Raw genomic sequence first — 20,000 nt, 5'->3', positions numbered from 1 at the left:
ATATACAGGTTATTATCCATGGCCAACAAAGATTTCTGCCTACAAAAACAACGCAGGTATACGCAGTATATAATTTAATGTCCGCAACACGGCTTCAAGCTCCCATATTTAATACAAAGGCAATTTTTCGACCCTGTTGGGTCTTCTTCAGGCCATTTTTTCACTTTAGTATTTCTCATTTGTCCTGCACCTGCCAGAAGGTAGGATGTGCCGTATATACCCACTAAGAAAGCTCCAGAAATGACCCACAACAACATACTTTACATTATATTTTTGGTATATTTTGAATTTGGTGTCTGTTTTTTTCTTCTTCGCATAGGCTAAATAAAGGGATTTCCACCGTAAATTGGTGAATCAAAGTGTATCTGAATACAGGAAATGAAGTCTTTGATGCTCAAAATAACCCTGGGGGAAGAAAGCCAGACCCCCCCACTAGGATATGGCCTCCCCTCCCCCAAAGGCAGATTGTGGCCTATATATATATATATATATATATATATACACACACACACAAACACACACACACACACACACACAGTACAGCAGTTGTTCTCAAACTTTTTCACATCAATGACCCCTAAACTGACAATTTAGACCACAGACCCCCAATACTTTACCCCAGGGTCCCCCTACCTGATAGAATTTGAGCTTTTAGATGTTTTATTACTAGGGCTGCCACCTCTTAGTCGATTAGTCGACTAATCGGTCGTTTTGGTCTTAGTCGACTAAGAGGTAGTTTTGGTCTTAGTCGACTAAGATTTCTTTAGTCAATTAGTCATTTTTTTATGCTTATTCATGCTTAATTACTCATTTCCAAGAAACTTCTGAGCACATTAATGGTAGACACGAGATTTAAAGTGGTGCTTTTGCAGGATTAATTGTGGAGAAACTCAGTTTTACAGATGGTTAATTAACTACATTTATATTGTGCTTTTCTAGTCTTAACCACCTCTCAAAGCGCACAGCTCTGTCAATTAAATCAACTAATCGATTAGTTCTTTAGTCGAGGACAGCCCTATTTATTACAGAAAGTAAATGAAACCCATGAGCAAAATATCCCTACATCTGTCATTCATTGTGTATGAATGAGATTACAGTGAAAATAAAGGATTCCTCTTTTTGTTGGGGACCCCCACTTTGAGAACCACTGCAGTAGCTACAGTACACCCACTACAATACATTAGACTACACCACTGCAGCAAACGCATTGAATTGGGTTTGTGGGTGAACAAAGGCTATAATTTCTGCATCAAAGTGTGAATAAGAAAATCGGATTTTGACCGTTGCTGCAACTCGGAGCAACGTTCAGCTGCACGAGCCTCCGCCCCGGCTAGCGACTGCACGGCTAGCTAGCTAGGTTAGCTAACAGCGACTGAACAACCCTCCGGTCTGTCTCAGTTTTCAGGCTAAATAATGTGGTCTTTTTTTCACAGGTTTCTCTCGCTTATAGACAGTGTATGCCGGGATATTCAAGCACAAGCGGAAATGTGTCGTTGAAATGACCGTTTCTTACCGGCAGCGTGGTCGCTACGTCGTCTTTTCTGACAGCTGTCTATTTAAATGTCTCAACCGACGGTTGTTTACACACAAGACACAGACACACGTCACTGTAGTGTGTTTTGATAAAGTGCGCATGCGCTTAAAGGATCACATGTCCACGAATCGCAAATTCCTGGACACACACTCGCCGTATTCCATCCAGAATCTGAACTATTTAAAATGTTCTTGTTTATTTAAGAATAATTCATACCGATAAAAACAAATCTCAAGACTGTTTATATATAAGTAAATATCGTTCTTTTATTCGGCATCCATGACATATACATTGCGTGACTTTAGATTATTAAAATTCCAACATTTTATTTGGTTCACACTTCTCGGTGCTGCGGTCCCTCTGTGGTCATCGTATTACAGCAGCGATTAATTACGTTCTTTATTAAGAGTATGCCTCAATAAACCGCCAATTCAATCACATATAGGTATACAAAAAAATAATATACATATAATACAATGGCCGCAGAGGTAATGAAGCTAGAACTGTAGTCCAAATTAAAAAGTTAAAATTTTGATAATTAAAGTCATGCAATGTATGTTACACGTAAATAATCAAGAACATTTTACTTTGAATAAAACCCGAACGGATCTGGTGAAGGTGTGTCCAGAAAGTCATGCAATGTAAGTTATATGTAGGCCGAATTAAAGATCGATTTGAACTAATTCACAAACAGTCTTAAGATTTATTTCATAATCATAAACAATTCGTAAATAAATAAGAACATTTTATTTTGAATAAAATCCGGATGGAATTCGGTGAAGGGGTGGCCAGGAATCTACTAGGCAGGCACGTTCCTGTTAACAGCGTCAGACGTCATTACGCAGTCTCCGCTGATACCCCGGAAGTTTTGAATCCTGTCTCTGAGTGACCACACCACACGAGCAGATAGCGAAGAGGGTCTTCTGAGCCGTCGGTTTGTTTTTCAAACCTGAAAAAAGACGAATAATTAACAAGTTTACCTGCACAACAGGTGAGCACAAGCAGTCAACGTGTATTACTGCATGGCTCGTTGTGACCTTACAGCTGACTGACTACTTGGCTCAGACGGAGCTCCCCTAATGAAACATAAAGTTAGAGTATAGCTCTTTAAAAATCCTAATTATCCACCTGTAACGTTATCTTTCCGAATCCCTTTAACTTCATGGTAAAGTCTTGCATTGTGATGTTTGTTTTGTGCCCCCAGTGCACCGGGGTGAAGCTCCCTCCGTTCCCGCCCACAGAGCAGCAGATGTCCGGCTTCGATCTGGTCCGAGTGGACGGTGGCGGTGGCGGTGGCGGGGATCCCATCCACCTGCCGCCGGGGGAGACGGTGCTGGGCAGGGGGCCCTTCCTGGCTGTAAGTCCTGCTGGGGCTTTAGTTTAGTCTATTTTGATGCCAGCTTAACTCTTTTAATCTTATTTTCTGATAAAAGCAGTTTTGTTAAATATTATGATAATTATTAGAAATGAAATGGAAGAAAAGAATAAATAAAACAAAATGCATAATAATAATAATAATAATAATAATAATAATAATAATAATAATAAAAAAATGGAATTCCCAATTTCTCAAAGAGGGAGAAAGAATAGTTGTGGTTCCAGCCCCTATGTTTGAGATTTAGTTTTTTTTTACTTTTTATGTGGTATAACCATTTAAACCAACTATGAATCATAGCAGAGTACTTAAACATAATTTAATGATGTGATGGGACACTTCGCTGCAGAATTATTGTCCTGAAAAGTGGCAGAGGAGGAAAGTCAGATTGTTGGTAAAGTGGACCGTAAATGTCACAACAAATCTGGCCTGTAGTCGTCCAGATAGTAGTCTAATATAACTTTTTTTCCCGAAACATTATCCCGACTGAACGTTGACCTTTCCTTTTAATATTAGTATAAACAATTCATAATTTTTGCTTTTTTTAACTCAAGAATTAGGTATAATTTCCTATAAAATGGTATTTATTGACCATGAATTCCCCCCCAAAAAGTAAAACTAAATAGTAATGAGTTGGTGTTAGTGGTGTTTGTACATAAAAGTGAAAAGAAGCATTAAAGGTAAAAAAAAAGAGTGCCAAAAACATTGAAAAAAGGGCCGACTAGTGTCGAAAAAGTCAGTGCGTTGGTAAAGTGGACCGTAAATGTCACCGCAAATCTCATGGGGCTCTGGCCTGCAGTCGTCCAGATAGTAGTCTATATATCCACGACGTTCCACTTCTTGTATTGCTCCGTTGCTGCCCGAAATTCTGCCGGATGTCCCTCTTTTTGGCCTGGATGTCCCGTCCCCCTTCCTCTGTCTCTGTGTCGGGGTTCTAACCTCCGGCTGATTTCTGAGGACTATGGTTAACTGCTCCTCAGATCTCTGCAGGGTAAATCCAGACAGCTAGCTAGACTATCTGTCCAATCTGAGTTTTCTGTCCCACGACTAAAACTACTTCTGAAGGTCCACATGTTCCACCAGAACCAGTTCCTTCCTGAGACTATTTTAGCAGAGGCACCGGGGCTCCGTCCGGAGCTTAGCCCCGCCCCCACGACGACTGTGATTGGTTTCTCTCCCATCCAGGAATGCTGTGTGGACTAGACAGACCCTCCTCCACAGAGATGTGGAATCAGTGATCTGTATTTAGACTTTTTTTACTCTAAAAAATCCCTGAGTCATTTTGTACTGAAGCTCTCGTGGTGTTTGGTTTTTGTCTTCACGCTGTCTCAGGTCAGTGACAAGAGAGTGTCCCGCCTGCACGGGCTGCTGGAGAACCTGGACGGACAGCTGCGTCTCAAACCGGTACGTCCCCCGTTAGCTGGACTCTTTTAACCCTCGTGTCTTCTTCCCGTCGACTGTGCATCTCCGTGTTTTTCTGGGTTGTAGGGCTGCCACCTCTTAGTCGATTAGTCGACTAATCGGTCGTTTTGGTCTTAGTCGACTAAGATTTCTTTAGTCCATTAGTCATTTTTTATGCTTATTCATGCTTAATTACTTATTTCCAAGAAACTTCTGAGCACATTTATGGTAGACACGAGATTTAAAGTGGTGCTTTTGCAGGATTAATTGTGGAGAAACTCAGTTTTACAGATGGTTAATTAACTACATTTATATTGTGCTTTTCTAGTCTTAACCACCTCTCAAAGAGCACAGCTCTGTCAATTAAATCAACTAATCGATTAGTCGGCAAAATCCTATAAGTGTTAGTCGACTAAGGATTTCTTTAGTCGAGGACAGCCCTAGTGGTTTGAAAATTTCAACATTTTGTGGTTCTTTTTCTACACTTTTCTCAACGTTTTTGTCAATTTTATTCACATTTTTTTTTGCCTTTTTTTTTTTTTTTATTATTATTATGTTTTTGTCCATTTTTTAACAAGTTGTTGTCGCTTTTTTTTCCCACTTTTTTCCCCAATTTCTTTTTCCCAAGTTTTAGTCACTTTTGCCGATTTTTTTTTTTTTTTGAAATTTGAAATTTATATATATATATATATATATATATATATATAATATATATATAATATATAAAAATGAAAAAAAAAAAAAAAAACGCACTCATTGGTATTTAAGTCTGTAGCTTATTTATTTATATATATATATATATATATATATATATATATATATATATATATATATATTTTTTTTTTTTATGGGGTCATTTTTTTTGCGTTTAAAAAAAATATACATGTTGATTTATTTTTCCTACGTTTTTGTAGCTTTTTCCAACGTTGTTTTATGATAGTTCTGATATAGAAAGTTTGTGTAAACGGGTCAAATTTCAACATTTTGTTGTTCTTTTTCTACACTTTTCTCGACGTTTTTGTCGATTTTATTCAAATCTTTTTGTCACCTTTTTTTAAAGTATGTTTTTCTCAAATCTTTTCACATGTTTTTGTCACTTTTTCAGATTTTTTCGGGTCATTTTATTACAGGAGGATTAAGTGACTATTTTAAAACACACTAGTAATTTTTTTAGTTTTTGTTTTGACCATTAGCTTACTTGTTAGCCTTTTCCAAAACGTGCCATTGGTATCTAAGTCTGTAACTTATTTGGGATTGGAGGGGGTACGTGTCCCCCTAGGGGTACTTTGGAGGTCTGCAGGGGGTACGTGACATTTTTTGCTAAATGTTTTACAGTAACAAGGCTGTAGTTACTTCTGCTGTCTTTTTTTACTCCAAGTTTGTCACATTTTTCAAAGTTTTTGTCGCTGTTTTTGAAGTTTGTCACATTTATTTGAAGGTTTTGTTGTTTGTTTGGACCTATTCTTGCCTTCCTTCCTTCTTCTGTCTTTTTCCAAATTTTTGTCTCCTTTTTCCATCAGCATCTAAATGTTTTCCAGGTCCAAGGCTGTTGTTTAGTAAATCTGTCGCTGACATCGCTGTAGTCTTCCTCTTTAATAGAGATTTTTTTCAGGGCCTCATACTCTGCTTCTGACTGGCTAGTAGTCCTTACCTAGCTACTGTCAGGACACGCCCTCATACTCTGCTTCTGACTGGCTAGTAGTCCTTACCTAGCTACTGTCAGGACACGCCATCATACTCTGCTTCTGACTGGCTAGTAGTCCTTACCTAGCTACTGAGCATGTGCGACTCCCAACAAAGATGGGACAGCAGTGAGATGTCTCACTCTGTAGCTAAAACAGAGAGCTCAACACACAGGGTGAAAAGAGGAGCTGCAGCAATGTGCAGTACAACAAAAATATGGTGTTTTTTGAAAAGTAAACCATGTAAACCTATTCTGGTACAACCTCTAAAATACAATTATGAACCTGAAAATGAGCATAATATGGGCACTTTGGTGTGTATGTGTCTTATTCTGATGTCTGTGTGAATTATTTGAGCTGCTGTAACTAAGGAATTTCCCCAGTGTGGGATTGATAGTCTATCAATCTCTATCTTATCTTAGTAATAAAAGTAATTACAACCGTAATTAAAAAAAGGTGCTTTAAGTGCAAGTTCTTAATCTGTGGTTGCATTATAGAATAGAAATCCTGACACATCATTACACACTTCACGTTTTCCCTCGTTTAACCGTTGTTGTCTTCACTGCCGTCCATTATCATTCTGGGTCAAAATGTGAAAAATGCATAGTTTTTATAACTTTTTCTGACTTTTTTTGACGCTTTTTGTATGCTTTTGGCATTTTTTTTAAACGTTTTTGTCCCTCTTTTCAACACTTTTCTTTATTCATGGTCAGTAAACCTAATAAAATGACATTATACCTAATTTTTGAGTTTGAAAAAAAGCAGAAATTATGAATTATTATGACTAATAGAATAGTTAAGATCAGAGGATGTTGAGTGAATCACAGACTGGTTTATGTCAGACTTTGGGTCAGGATGCTGTTTTGAAATCGTTGACATTTTTTTTCTTCTTCAAATGGCAAGAAATTAAATGAATCAAATTCAATGGAAGTAATGATACATTTTACCTGTGAAGAACATGGATGCATGGATGTATATGTTGTCTGGGTTCCAAACAACGTACATGCATGCATCTGAGTTATTTTGGGGCAATTTGCTTGTTAAGAAACCCATATTTCTGATATAAAACAACGTTGAAAACGGGTCAGATTTGACCCGAGGGTTGAATAGCGGTTGGTTCATCCTCTTGTTGTCGTCTTGACCTTTTTAGACCCACCTGAACCCGTGCTTCGTTCAGTCGTCCCGGTCCGACAGCCCTCGCCCCCTGCAGAGAGACTCCTGGTACCCTCTTCACGATGGAGACCTGTTCTCTCTGCTGCCGGGCCAGTTCATCTTCCAGGTGGTGGCCGTGGGCGGAGAGGACCCCACTCCCAGGTACTTACACGTCTGAAAAAAACTGCTCCTCTCCATGTTAGCACCGTGCCAAGTCCAAGACATGAATCTCAAATAATTCAATTTCACCCCCTGATGATGTCTTGGTGAGCAATTAGAGGCTGCTCTTCGCTGTTTAATTAAAGGCTTATCTTTTATCTTTGCCGAGCAGACTGCGTGGCGCTGAGGTTCGAGTGTTCTGTTGATCTGTTGACCTAATTAATAAAACCAACATTAGGGAAAGGGTTGATCAGTGTGGCTCTGGTTCATCTTTTATCTACGAGTTGGCGTCTCGTCCTTCGTCGTGATGCCGGCTCTCTGTTTGAAGTTCGGATCAAACGGTACGGGGAAAAGGACACTTGAGAAGATGTTCAAATCAGCCGAAGCTCATGTAAAATTCATCCAGATAGTTCAGCGTGTATCTATTCATGTTTTCATTTCGCATAATACCCTTCCCCGAGAAATCCTCTTTTTTTTTTTTTTTTTTTATAGTAGATTTGAAAGTTGGCTTCAATCTCAGTTTTACAGACTTCATGTCATTCTTTTAAATGTTTTTTTTTCTTTCTGTAGAAACAGTCAGCTGCTTGAAGAAGAAGAAGAGGAAGGACTTCCCGTTTCTGCCGAGCCAGAAATGGAACCCCCTCCTCGTGTCGGACCCACTCCACCTCGCAACGAGCCGGCACCAGCACCAGCAGCTCAGTCGGACCAGGAGGAAGCCGACAACGGACGTTTAAACGAGGTTTGTTTGACTCGTATCTTAGGCCCAAATATTGATGTTCAAACTCGCAGACTTTGAGACGCGTTCCCTCTAAGTCTGTGAGGGCTTGGGCCGGTCCCACTGTCAAATTGTCAAGTGCGCATCAGCTTTCTTGGAGCATTGCTGTTATGATGGAGGATTTGCACCGTAACATTTTTGTGTGTGTGTGTGTGTGTGTGTGTGTGTGTGTGTGTGTGTGTGTGTGTGTGTGTGTGTGTGTGTGTGTGTGTGTGTGTGTGTGTGTGTGTGTGTGTGTGTGTGTGTGTGTGTGTGTGTGTGTGTGTGTGTCCATGTGTGTGTGTAACAAGCATAGTGTGTCCTTGTGCATTGTGCCTGAGCCTAGGAGCATTTTACTAATGCTCTGTTAAAATAACAATGAAATGCTGCGTTATTGACTTTAGACCAGGTTTTTGTTGGTCTAAAGTCAAGGTTTTTGTCAAGGTTTTTGTTGTTTGTCAATGGCACCATCACTTCCCGCTGCCTCAAGATAGCAATACTCCCATAATGCACCTGAACACACCTCCCGGTAAGACCAGCATGCCCAGAATGCACCTGAACACACCTCCCTGTAAGACCAGCATGCCCAGAATGCACCTGAACACACCTCCCTGTAAGACCAGCATGCCCAGAATGCACCTGAACACACCTCCCTGTAAGACCAGCATGCCCAGAATGCACCTGAACACACCTCCCTGTAAGACCAGCATGCCCAGAATGCATCTGAACACACCTCCCTGTAAGACCAGCATGACCAGAATGCACCTGAACACACCTCCCTGTAAGACCAGCATGCCCAGAATGCATCTGAACACACCTCCCTGGGCAATTTTACACCCTTTTCAGAGGGGGGCTAATAATAATAATAATAATAATAATAATAATAATAACCTTTTTTTTAATACACTTTGGTGCTTCAAGTTAGAGTTGCAAACTTGTCTGTTAGTGACAGAGGACAAACAATTACAGGTTCAAAGTGCTTGAAACGGGTTTAATATTCTGTGTGGCTGACACCGATGCTACACCCCTGTAACCACGTCAAGGAAAGAAATGCAGAATCATTTTTAGTGATTTAGTGGTCAGATACACATATTTGAATATCCAGTTGAGACCGAATGTGTACATACAAGGGAGGTGTTCAAGGCATATGGCAGCTTGCATACCTATAACTATTTTCATTTCGGAAAAGTTAAGTTAAAAGCATCCTAACCTACAAAAATGCAAATACCTGTGTCGTTTAGGGGGAAATAAAGGCAGGTCAGACACTTTACAAACGCTACTCAGCTTGGATCGTTGCAACAAAGTCTGGGTGAAGTCCAAAGCGGGCGTTGCACCTGAATGGCAGGATAAGTATGGCCATACTGTATGTAACGTTAGTTAACGGTACATTTGACAATAGCATTTGGATCAGCTTTTTCACTACTGCCACTTATCCGTTTGATAATGGAATGTCTATCTGGATCCACGCAGAAATGGAGAGGTGTGTGTAGTCATGTGGGCACAATTTTGGTTACTGTGAAGCAATGTGTCCAGGATGGACTCCAGAGTGGCCCATCTGTCACCTTAAAACCAAGTGTTTGGTCACATGTGACTAAGAAGGGGTGAGTTTTAACAATATGACACACTACTCAGATTCTAGTCAGAATATGAGTCTGATTCTGCTCCCCTGGGCTGTGATTATGGGGCGTGTTTCAAAAAAAATCTTTCTAAAAGGTGAAGTAATCCCAGCACGTAGAAAGTCGGAGTATTTCTAAAATATGACTTTGAACCTAAATTGACAGACTGAGCAACCAATCAGAGCAATGGAGTATGTGACGTATGTTGAGCGACGTATAGTTATCAATAGAACTCGACTGCACGCACTCTGGAAGAAGTAGTAGAAGAAGAAGATGAGTGTAAATGATCTTTCCCGGTGTTGTAGACATAATTTAAGGATACACGGAGACGAAACGAACGAATTCAACCAAAGCGCTCTTTGGTGACGTAGTTGATCGAGTATAGTCGCTCCACAACAGATCAAGTCCAGACCAAAATTCCCAACCTCAAATGTTGTGGGTTTTATTAATTAATTATCTACTAAATTTTCATGGCAACTGCGAGCGTTGGCTGAATCCGTCTCTATACCTTATCAGGTGACGTCAGTGAGAGTTCAGGGCTTTAGGTCTTAGGATGGAGTTTGGGATTGAGCCAAAATCTTGATCAGAAGTGAAGCGGTGCAGCAGGAAGTTATACCACGTCCACCTCTTGTGAGGAAGCTTGTGTTGACGAGAAGTTTTTAATCCTTTTGATATTTCGACCATTTAGACATGGGGGCAGTGGTGGCCTAAAGGTTAGAGAAGCGAGCTTGTGACCGGGAGGTCGTCGGTTCAATCCCCAGACTGACAGGAAAAGACTGAGGAAAGTGAAAGAACAGTGCTTTGTCCCTCCCTCATTACCACCACTGAGGTGCCCTTGAGCAAGGCCCTTAACCCCAACCGCTCCAGTGGAGCTGCTCAGTGGCCAGCAGGTCCGATCAAATGAGAAGTTGTTCTCAATCGACATACCTGGATAAATAAAGGTTAAAAAAAAACATCTGCTTATCCTCCAAGGTTAAGTCATGTTTTCCGCTCTGGTTTGTCTGTGAGATTGTTAATTTGTTTGTGTGTCCGTCAGCAGGATTACAGAAAAAAGTTCTGGCACAATTGTTTAATTTTTATTCATTTTATTTGTTAGGCACCTTGTACACTTTCTAACATAAATGTTGCCATATGACGCAATGTACCAGAGTTAGCCTTAGGCTAATTTACATCTGCAGTCCCTAGGCAGGGCACAGTTTAAATCCAACAGTAAAAACATGACTTCTAACAAAACAACAAGACCGATCACAAATCCTACATCTATATAATATAATATAATATAATAATATAATGAAACTTGGAATGGTTTAACATGGGCCGAAGAAGAATCCAATACATTTTGGAGCGGATTCTAATCACAAGGCAGATACACACATTATTTTTCACGGGCATTAGTAACCAATGGCGTATCAGCTGGTTCTCCTGGTAAAGAGTTAGGGGTCACAATGATGGTAGCCTGCGGCTGCCTGTGAGCATTTAAAGGGTAAGATCATTGGTCCAGTATTGACTGGGAACGCTGTAACCGGCAGCCGCCATTATAAACAATACAGTTTTTATTTTACAATCACATATTTACAGATTTCTTTGACTTATAAACCATCTTATCAGGACTCACAAAATCAAACAAAACTGGCCAAAGTGACCAACCAAAACACTTTTCACACAAAACAGATATCCATTAACTTTTTAAGATAGACTTTATTAATCCCACACTGGAAATTCCTGTACTACAGCAGCTCAAAAGAAAAATGTCCACACATCAGAATAACACAAATACACATTATGTAGAAGTAGTTTTTATAGCCGGTATAACAACGACAAATACTGTGTTCTGTAGACACTATGGGATGTAATAGGCCATACTTTTTTTTAAAGATTTTTAAATAGGCCTTTATTGGGATAGGAAAGCTGAGATGAGAGACCTGAGGTGGGAAAACCACCACAGGTCGGATTCGAACCCTGGACCTTCTGCATCGAGGAGCAAGCCTCTACACATGTGCGCCTGCTCCACCAACCGAGCCAAACGGCCACATAGGCCTTACTCTTAAATTAAGCTTCCTGACGCAATAAAATATTCAGCTATATGTTTTCCGTGGCTGCACATCAGTTAGAAATTATGATTCATCATTTTTGCAAATTGACTCAAACTTCATCTTGACATATTTGTTGTATTAGAAACTGATTTCTTCTGAAAGTTATAATTAATGTCTGTGGGTTTAACAGAGGTGGAAATAGATATCGTCCACATAATGTGCGTCATGATGCATCTAATGAATGTGTTGACTCTGTCATCAGATACATATAGTAAAAAATCAATCACCACAGGAAACAGATTCTGTAAACAAATGAGATGTAAACTATAATATGTACATTTGTTCCCTTGAATAGAAATGTATCAATACATTAAATAAGATGAGGGATTAGTTTACTCTGACAGGAGAGATGATCAGAGTGGCAGAGTTTTCACCATCTAGATTATTACCAGGCCAAAGGTATATGAAGAGTTTCTCAGTGAAGGAGCAGCCAGTAAAGGAGTAGATAAGAGCTGCAGCATCTACGTCATAAAAGGAGACCAGACCCTCCTCATAATCCACAAACACCCCCACCTTCTGAGGAGACTTCAGAGAGAGAAGGACTGAAGGGGCATCATTAGCTTCATACTTATTTCCATGTCTCAACCATATAGTCCAGTATCCATTCTGAGGACTCAGTGTGATGTGTACCTTCCTGTTGATCGACTCTCTGGCCACTCCTAAATCCCATTCACTCTTTCCTTTAACTTGAACCTCAAAGTAAAATCTGCCTGAAGAGAAACTCTGCTTTCCTAAAACACTAGCACAATAAGAAAATCTCTCTGGGTTGTCTGGGAGATTCTTCTTAACCTTACCAGTACGTACTTGTTTCCTACCATGAGACAGGATGAGTTTAGGATGTGCTGTTTTAGGATCAAGAGTCACATCCACTGCATACTGCTGGACCCTCTTCAGCTCAGACTCAGGGAGCAGCTTCTTCATCTCTTTACTGAGTGTCTCCTCCAGCTGAACCACAGCTTTCACCACAGTCCCCTCATATGATGGACGGACGCTGACCTCTGTCCAGTCCTTGGTGGGTGGAGGTTGTTGGATGTTTAGGGACTGGACACTCTGGAGAAGATGGAGGTGGTCTTCAGAGCGTGAGAGCTGCTCCACCTCAGTGCTTCTCTTCATCAGCTCAGAGATTTCCTGTTCCAGCTCTTTGATGAAAGCTTCGGCCTGTTTTTCTGTTGTTTTCTGCTTCTCTTTGATGGTGTTGATGAGCTCATTCAGGCCTCTCTCAACAGACTCCTTCAGAGAAGTGAAGACCTGAACACCTTCTGCTATCTCTCTGTCTGCATCTTCCTCACTGAGGTCGACTGAGTGTTTGATCTCCTGAATCTTCAGTCGTCTCTTCTGGATCATCTGCTGAATTTCAGCCTCTGTCTTCCCCAACTCGGCCTTCTTTCCTTCATATTCTTCTTTCAGAGGAACAACATCATGCATCTTGTGGTCTAAAACAGTGCAGAGCATGCAGACACATGTCTGGTCGGTCTTACAGAACAGCTCCAGAGGTTTATCGTGCTTCGTACACATCCTGCCTTCCAGGTTCTCCACAGATGGCCATGTATCAAGAATGCATGCACAATTCCTTATTTTCACCTCGCACTTACACAAAAAAAGCATGCATATACTCAACTTTCACGTTGCGCACACACACACACACACACACACACACACACACACACACACACACACACACACACACACACATAAAGAGCATGCAAATACTGAACTTTCACATTGCACACATCCATAAAAAGAATGCAAATAATCCACTTTCACCTAACACACACTACCTTTTCTTGCAAAACATTGTTTGTGTGTGTGGAACCTGAACAGTTGTCTGTGTGTGAGCTAATATTCAAATCAAGTCCCAGCAGATCAATGCTATTTAATGATTTTTTTTTCTGATATTCCCATGGATGAGATCAAGCTACGGCTCAGGTGGTAGAGCGGTTGTCTACCAATCAGAAGTTCTGTGGTTTGATCCCTGGCCTTGTAGTCCCATGTCAAAGTGTCCTTAGGCAAGTCACTGAACCCTGAATTGCATTTACATTTAAATTCATAAGCCTTCCAAGAGCATATACTGCACCATTATTGGGAGTATGCTGGATTATGACCAACATGAACCTGTTTGGGTTGAGATAAATGACCTATATCGCTATATAGTTTAGAGCAGTGGTTCGCAACCTTATTTCCTTGGCACCTCCCCCCTACTGATGTCTAAGAAAAGCAGAGACCCCTTGTTGCGTTTCAACCAGGGGTTGTATAGGTAAAGCCAAAATATCTAGACGCTGGTGGCTGGCTGCATTATAGTTCAAAAACTCTGTCCCCTCCATGTTAGAGGATGGGATATAGGTCAAAATGAAAAAATCCAAGTACACGTCAAATAAACTTTTCCCAAAGAAGGTTTCTGTCATTTTAGGTAATTCTTACCATCGCAGGGTGGGGGGCGATTCAACTTCCACAATCACTGCTGGTGAACACAAACATTTCCTCCTGCCACTGCTTCACATTAAAAGCTTCCAACTGGTGAAACAAACAGGGAGCTTTTATTGTGAAGAAGCCAACACAATGTATTTCTCATAAAATAGAACGTCTGTGTAAACCAGGCTTTACTGTTCAGTGTTTGGTGTTCAAGTTACTGTTTACTCAGGCCTTGTGTTCAACAACTGGTTTATTTTACAGGTTTTATTTTACAATGACATATTTACAGACTTCTTTGAATCATAAACCATCTTGCAGTATTCACAAAACAAATAAAAAATGGCCAAAGTGACCAGTAATTAACCAACACTTTTCACACAAAACAGAAACATCCATTAACTTTTTATACCCGGTATAACAACGACAACTGCTGTGTTCTGTAGACACTATGGGATGTAATAGGCCTTAATCTTAAATGAAGACATAATGACATAATGAAATATTCAGAAAAATGTTTTCCGTGGCTGCACATCAATTAGAAATTATGATTCATCATTTTTGCAAATTGACTCAGACTTCATCTTGACATATTTGTTGTCTTTAGAAACTGATTTCTTCTGGAAGTTATAATTAATGTCTGTGGGTTTAACAGAGGTGGAAATAGATATCGTCCACATAACGTGCGTCATGATGCATCAAATGAATGTGTTGTCTCTGTCATCAGATACATATAGTAAAAAATCAATCACCACAAGAAACAGATTCTGTAAACAAATAAGATGTAAACTATAAAATGTACATTCGTTCCGTTGAATAGAAATGTATCAATACATTAAATAAGATGAGGGATTAGTTTACTCTGACAGGAGAGATGATCAGAGGGGCAGAATTTTTACCATCTTCATTATTACCAGGCCAAAGGTATAAGAATAGTTTCTCAGTGAAGGAGCAGCCAGTAAAGGAGTAGATAAGAGCTGCAGCATCTACGTCATAAAAGGAGACCAGACCCTCCTCATAATCCACAAACACCCCCACCTTCTGAGGAGGAGACTTCAGAGAGAGAAGGACAGGATGGCCAGCAAGAGCTTCGTACTCATTTCCATTTATCATCCATATAGTCCAGTAACCATCCTCAGGGTTCAGTGGGATGTTTTCCTTCCTGTTGACCGACTCTCTGGCCACTCCTAAATCCCATTCACTCTTTCCTTTAACTTGAACCTCAAAGTAAAATCTGCCTGAAGAGAAACTCTGTTTTCCTAAAACACAGGGAATGAGAGAAAATCTCTCTGGGTTGTCTGGGAGATTCTTCTTAACCTTACCAGTACGTACTTGTTTCCTACCATGAGACAGGATGAGATTAGGATGTGCTGTATCAGGATCAAGAGTCAAATCCACTGCATACTGCTGGACCCTCTTCAGCTCAGACTCAAGCAGCTTTTTCATCTCTTTACTGAGTGTCTCCTCCAGCTGAACCACAGCTCTCACCACAGTCCCCTCATATGATGATGGACGGATGCTGACCTCTGTCCAGTCCTTGGTGGGTGGAGGTTGGTTGTTTTTTAGGGACTGGACACTCTGGAGAAGATGGAGGTGGTCTTCAGAGCGTGAGAGCTGCTCCACCTCAGTGCTTCTCTTCATCAGCTCAGAGATTTCCTGTTTCAGCTCTTTGATGAAAGATTTGGCCTGTTTTTCTGTTGTTTTCTGCTTCTCTTTGATGGTGTTGATGAGCTCATTCAGGCCTCTCTCAACAGACTCCTTCAGAGAAGTGAAGACCTGAACACCTTCTGCTATCTCTCTGTCTGCATCTTCCTCACTGAGGTCGACTGAGTGTTTGATCTCCTGAATCTTCAGTCGTCTCTTCTGGATCATCTGCTGAATTTCAGCCTCCAGCTCTGCCTTCTTTCCTTCATATTCTTTCAGAGGAACAACATCATGCATCTTGTGGTCTAAAACAGTGCAGAGCATGCAGACACATGTCTGGTCGGTCTTACAGAACAGCTCCAGAGGTTTATCGTGCTTCGTACACATCCTGCCTTCCAGGTTCTCCACAGGGTCGATCAGCTGATGTCTTTTCAGACCTGACATGGTCAGATGAGGCTCCAGGTGAGTCTCACAGTAGGAGACCAGACACACCAGGCAGGACTTCAGGGCCTTCAGTTTGGTTCCAGTGCAGACGTCACAGGGAACTTCTCCTGGTTTGGACACTTGTTGCTCTGAGCTGCTGCTGCTGGCTTTCTGTTGAGCTGACTGTCTGAACTGAGCAACCATCTCAGAGATGAAAGTGTTGACGTGCAGCTCAGGTTTTGTGTTGAAAAGCCTTTTACACATCGGACACATGTACTGGTCATTAGCATCCCAGTGTTCATTGATGCAGCTCTTGCAGAAGTTGTGACCACATAGTATGGTGACAGGATCAGTGAACACATCCAGACAGATGGAGCACAGAAACTGATCTTCAGATGGCAGATAGTTTGCAGCAGCCATATCTACACACTGGGTGAAAGAAAAGATAAACATTAAATCAAAAATGCAGTTTTAATAACTATTTGAAAAAGAAACAAGTGTGTGCAATTTTTTATAATACAATATTATTATAATCAGTTCAATCAGATTCAGACACTTCATACATACAGTTAATTAGCAGTTTCAGAGTCCCGTCAGTTCCAACGAACACTCAGCAAACAATAGCTAAAAAATGTTAGATGTCAGAGGAAACATATTATAAAGGTACGGGGACAGGTTACAGGCCCCATTAAGTCATGCTGACAAACACTGACTCTCTACTCTTACAAAAACAGTACAGAATATATCCACACGGGGACGGAGCCAGACATTGTAAACATTTGGGGCTCAGCCAAAACCTAGGGGTGGGCATGCTACCCTGGGGGGGGGATTTGTTTCACCATTTATAGCAGCTATATGCACTATATTTCAATACATTTGGGATAATAAAATGCCTAAAAATATGTTCATCATTTGGGGAAAAACATGATAGTTGCCAAGGAAAACAGTCTTCATTTTGTATGTTAACTCTTCTCCAACTGTCTCCATCATTCTTAAATCAGAACACAACAAATGTTGAGGATGACTCATCATCAGCCACCTAAAAAGAGGCAACAAATTTTTGATGTTACTATTTTTAATTAGGCTACATAAGGAGGGTAAAAAAAATTGGTATGAATAGCATCACATTATCTAGAAACCTACTTTTGTTACACTACACTGGAATAGTATTCACACAATGAATGGCGATATTTCCCCAGTAATGAAACTTTTGCTCCATTGATTTGCATGTTTTAAAGCCCTAAAAGATTTGGGGGGCGTTTGAGAAAACATTCAGGGGGGGCTGGACCCCCAGAAGCCAGACTCTCACTCCGTCCCTGTGTCCAAGTTTTATTAAAGAACAGCACTGCTAACAAAGCTCTGCGTACTTGAACACATTTCATTTCCTCCAGCTGCTTCACAATAAAAGCCTCCCACTGGTTCTCTGTTTGAAAGCTTTTATTGTGAAACAGCCAGAGAAGATAGAGGAAGGTGTATTCATGAAGCGATCTGTAAACAGTAACAATAGCAGTAAAGTAGGAAGTAATCTAAACTCCAGTCCTGAGAACTGACACAGAGAGACTGTTTAAAGCTGTTGAAGTGGGCTACTGTATGTGGGCCCACTTAACTGTTTGTCTGTGTGTGTGTGTGTGTGTGTGTGTGTGTGTGTACACACAGCCATAGTTAATATTGTTACCAATTTCACAAGAGAGGAACTTGCTGTCTGAGTAGATCTGAAGTTTAGTGTTAATCCTGGTTGTAGAAAGTGTAAACGTGATCAGCTGTACTCACCAGTGTTTGTCAGAGACTCTGCTGTGTTGTTGAGAAAGACCTGATGAAGTCAGTTTGAGTTTTCTTTCAGAGAGAAACAGAGACTTGTCTCGACTGCAGCGTGGCTGACACTCTGACAAACTTAACTTTCATTTCTGGAGTGTGACGTTGAAGCTCTCCTCTTTCCAGTGTTGCTCCTCCTCTTACTGCAGCACTGTTAGGTTTTGTTTTCTCAGATTTGCATGTTGTTGTGTGTTAATATGGAGCAAAGGTCATGCTATAACTAACAGGTTATTATCTGTGTTGGAACTTTAAGGTTCATCAGCTTGACTTTAACCAGAAGAGTTTAGTTTATTGGACACAAAGAGAGAGACATCACACAAATATGCAACATATCAATTAGAACAATATAAAGTCCAAGACTTGTTTTTATTGTGCTGCTTTATTCCAAAAAATGTCTTTCATCCATATCACATATTCTATCTCTTTTGATGGAAAACAAAACACAGTTGCTCAGGCTGTAGGATTTGTGAGTTTCCTAAGATGGTGGGGACATGACCCGCCCTACTCTGCCTCTGATTGGCTAGTAGTTTTACTGTGTTTTCAACTCTGTTTGTTTGTGAGTTTGTTGATTTGTTTGTGTGTCCATCAGCAGGATTACAGAAAAAAGTACTGGCCCCATTTTTTTATTATGAATCTTGGAATGGTGTAGCATGGGCTGAAGAAGAACCCAATACATTTTGGAGCAGATTCAAATCACAAGGCAGATACACACATTATTTTTCACGGGCATTAGTAACCAGTGGTGTATCAGCTGGTTCTCCTGGTAAAGAGTTAGGAGTCACGATGACGGTAGCCTGTGAGCATTTAACCCTTGTGTTGTCTTCCCGTCTGCTATGCAACTTTTTTTTTTTTTTTTTTTTGGGTCCAAATTTTAAATTCACACATTTTTTATAACGTTTTAGGCCAGGTTTTTTTTTTTTTTTTTTTTTTATACTTTTGTTGATTCTTTTCCCAAAGTTCTGGTCACTTTTTCCAACGTTTTTGTCATTTTATTCAGTGTTTGTTTTTTAGTTTTTTCATGACATCTGTTTGTTCTTCTCCCCCAACATTATTGTCACTTTTCCATGCTTAAAAAAAAAAAAAAAAAATTCAAATGCTATACATTTAATAAAACACCCAAATTCAATGAAAGTAGTGCACTGATCATTTATGTCACTTGTGAAGAGCGTTGTAGGGAACCATCCCAGTATAATTATTTTTTTAACAATTTGTTTGAAAGAAACCCAAATTTCTGATATAGAAACTTTTTAAAAATGGGTCAAATTCGACCCGAGGACAACAGGAGAGTTAAAAGGTAAGATCATTGGTCCAGTATTGACTGGGAACGCTGTAACCGGCAGCCGCCATTATAAACAATACAGTTTTTATTTTACAATCACAGATGTACAGATCTCTTCGATTCATAAACCATCTTATCAGGACTCACAAAATCAAACAACAGTGACCAGTAATTAACCAAAACACTTTTCACACAAAACAGAAACCTCCATTAACTTTTTATACCCGGTATAACTGTAGACCAGTGTTTTTCAAAAAGGGGTCCGTTTCCCCTATGGGTACTTTGGAGGACTGCAGGGGGTATGTGACTTTTTTTTTTTTGCAAAATGTTTTTTTTTTTCTGCTATTTTAAATTAAAATTTTGTTGTCCCTTTTGTCGCCCTAGTGTTGCGTTCCTTCTTTCTACTGTGTTTTTCAAAGTTTTTGTCTCCTTTCTTCATCATCATCTAACTGTTTTCCAGGTCCAAGGCTGTTGTTTAGTAAATCTATCGCTGACATCGCTGTATCCTTCCTCTTTGTAGAGACTTTTTTTTTTTTTTTTGAAAATTTAAAAAATAGGTGTTCTTGTTGTGTTCTGATTTAAAGGGTTGGTTTGGAGTAATTTCACCTTTTTAATATGTTTACTCCGACATCTAACATTTTTTTTAGCTATTGTTGTTCATTGGAACTGA

General features: G+C 40.2%; 3 protein-coding genes across 6 annotated transcripts in view; 1 reads left to right on the top strand and 2 right to left on the bottom strand.

The window, feature by feature from the left end:
- fbxo48 (F-box protein 48) overlaps positions 1 to 1,598 on the bottom strand; it is a 5,123-nt gene extending 3,525 nt beyond the window's left edge. The window contains exon 1 of the mRNA XM_028564451.1: positions 1,514 to 1,598. The gene's annotated coding sequence lies outside the window, so the exon portion shown is untranslated. The remainder of the gene's footprint in view (positions 1 to 1,513) is intronic.
- Positions 1,599 to 2,389: 791 nt separating this feature from the next.
- Positions 2,390 to 20,000, top strand: part of aplf (aprataxin and PNKP like factor) — a 50,060-nt gene continuing 32,449 nt past the window's right edge. For 2 of the 3 annotated variants that reach the window (XM_028600913.1, XM_028600930.1), the window contains exons 1-5: positions 2,390 to 2,525; positions 2,739 to 2,891; positions 4,242 to 4,313; positions 7,143 to 7,306; positions 7,874 to 8,042. In XM_028600913.1, the coding sequence (XP_028456714.1) occupies positions 2,784 to 2,891; positions 4,242 to 4,313; positions 7,143 to 7,306; positions 7,874 to 8,042 (513 nt within the window). In that variant the 5' untranslated portion in view covers positions 2,390 to 2,525; positions 2,739 to 2,783. The remainder of the gene's footprint in view (positions 2,526 to 2,738; positions 2,892 to 4,241; positions 4,314 to 7,142; positions 7,307 to 7,873; positions 8,043 to 20,000) is intronic. The other variant, XM_028600923.1, reaches the window with a different exon arrangement.
- Positions 14,408 to 18,192, bottom strand: LOC114570570 (E3 ubiquitin-protein ligase TRIM21). Of its 2 annotated transcripts, none has more exons than XM_028600903.1 (2): positions 18,010 to 18,192; positions 14,408 to 16,668 (listed from the first exon to the last, which is right to left on the bottom strand). In XM_028600903.1, the coding sequence occupies exon 2, from the start codon at positions 16,657 to 16,659 to the stop codon at positions 15,025 to 15,027; it is 1,635 nt and encodes a 544-aa protein (XP_028456704.1). In that variant the 5' UTR covers positions 16,660 to 16,668; positions 18,010 to 18,192; the 3' UTR covers positions 14,408 to 15,024. The 2 variants fall into 2 exon arrangements, with proteins under 2 accessions (XP_028456704.1, XP_028456698.1); XM_028600897.1 differs by having other exon boundaries at positions 14,408 to 16,661.

This window comes from Perca flavescens, chromosome 2 (assembly GCF_004354835.1).
Source record: "Perca flavescens isolate YP-PL-M2 chromosome 2, PFLA_1.0, whole genome shotgun sequence".
In the NCBI taxonomy this organism is placed as follows: Eukaryota; Metazoa; Chordata; class Actinopteri; order Perciformes; family Percidae; genus Perca; species Perca flavescens.
Note: the sequence above shows the minus strand (reverse complement) of the source record. Positions and strands in the feature narration are given on the sequence as shown.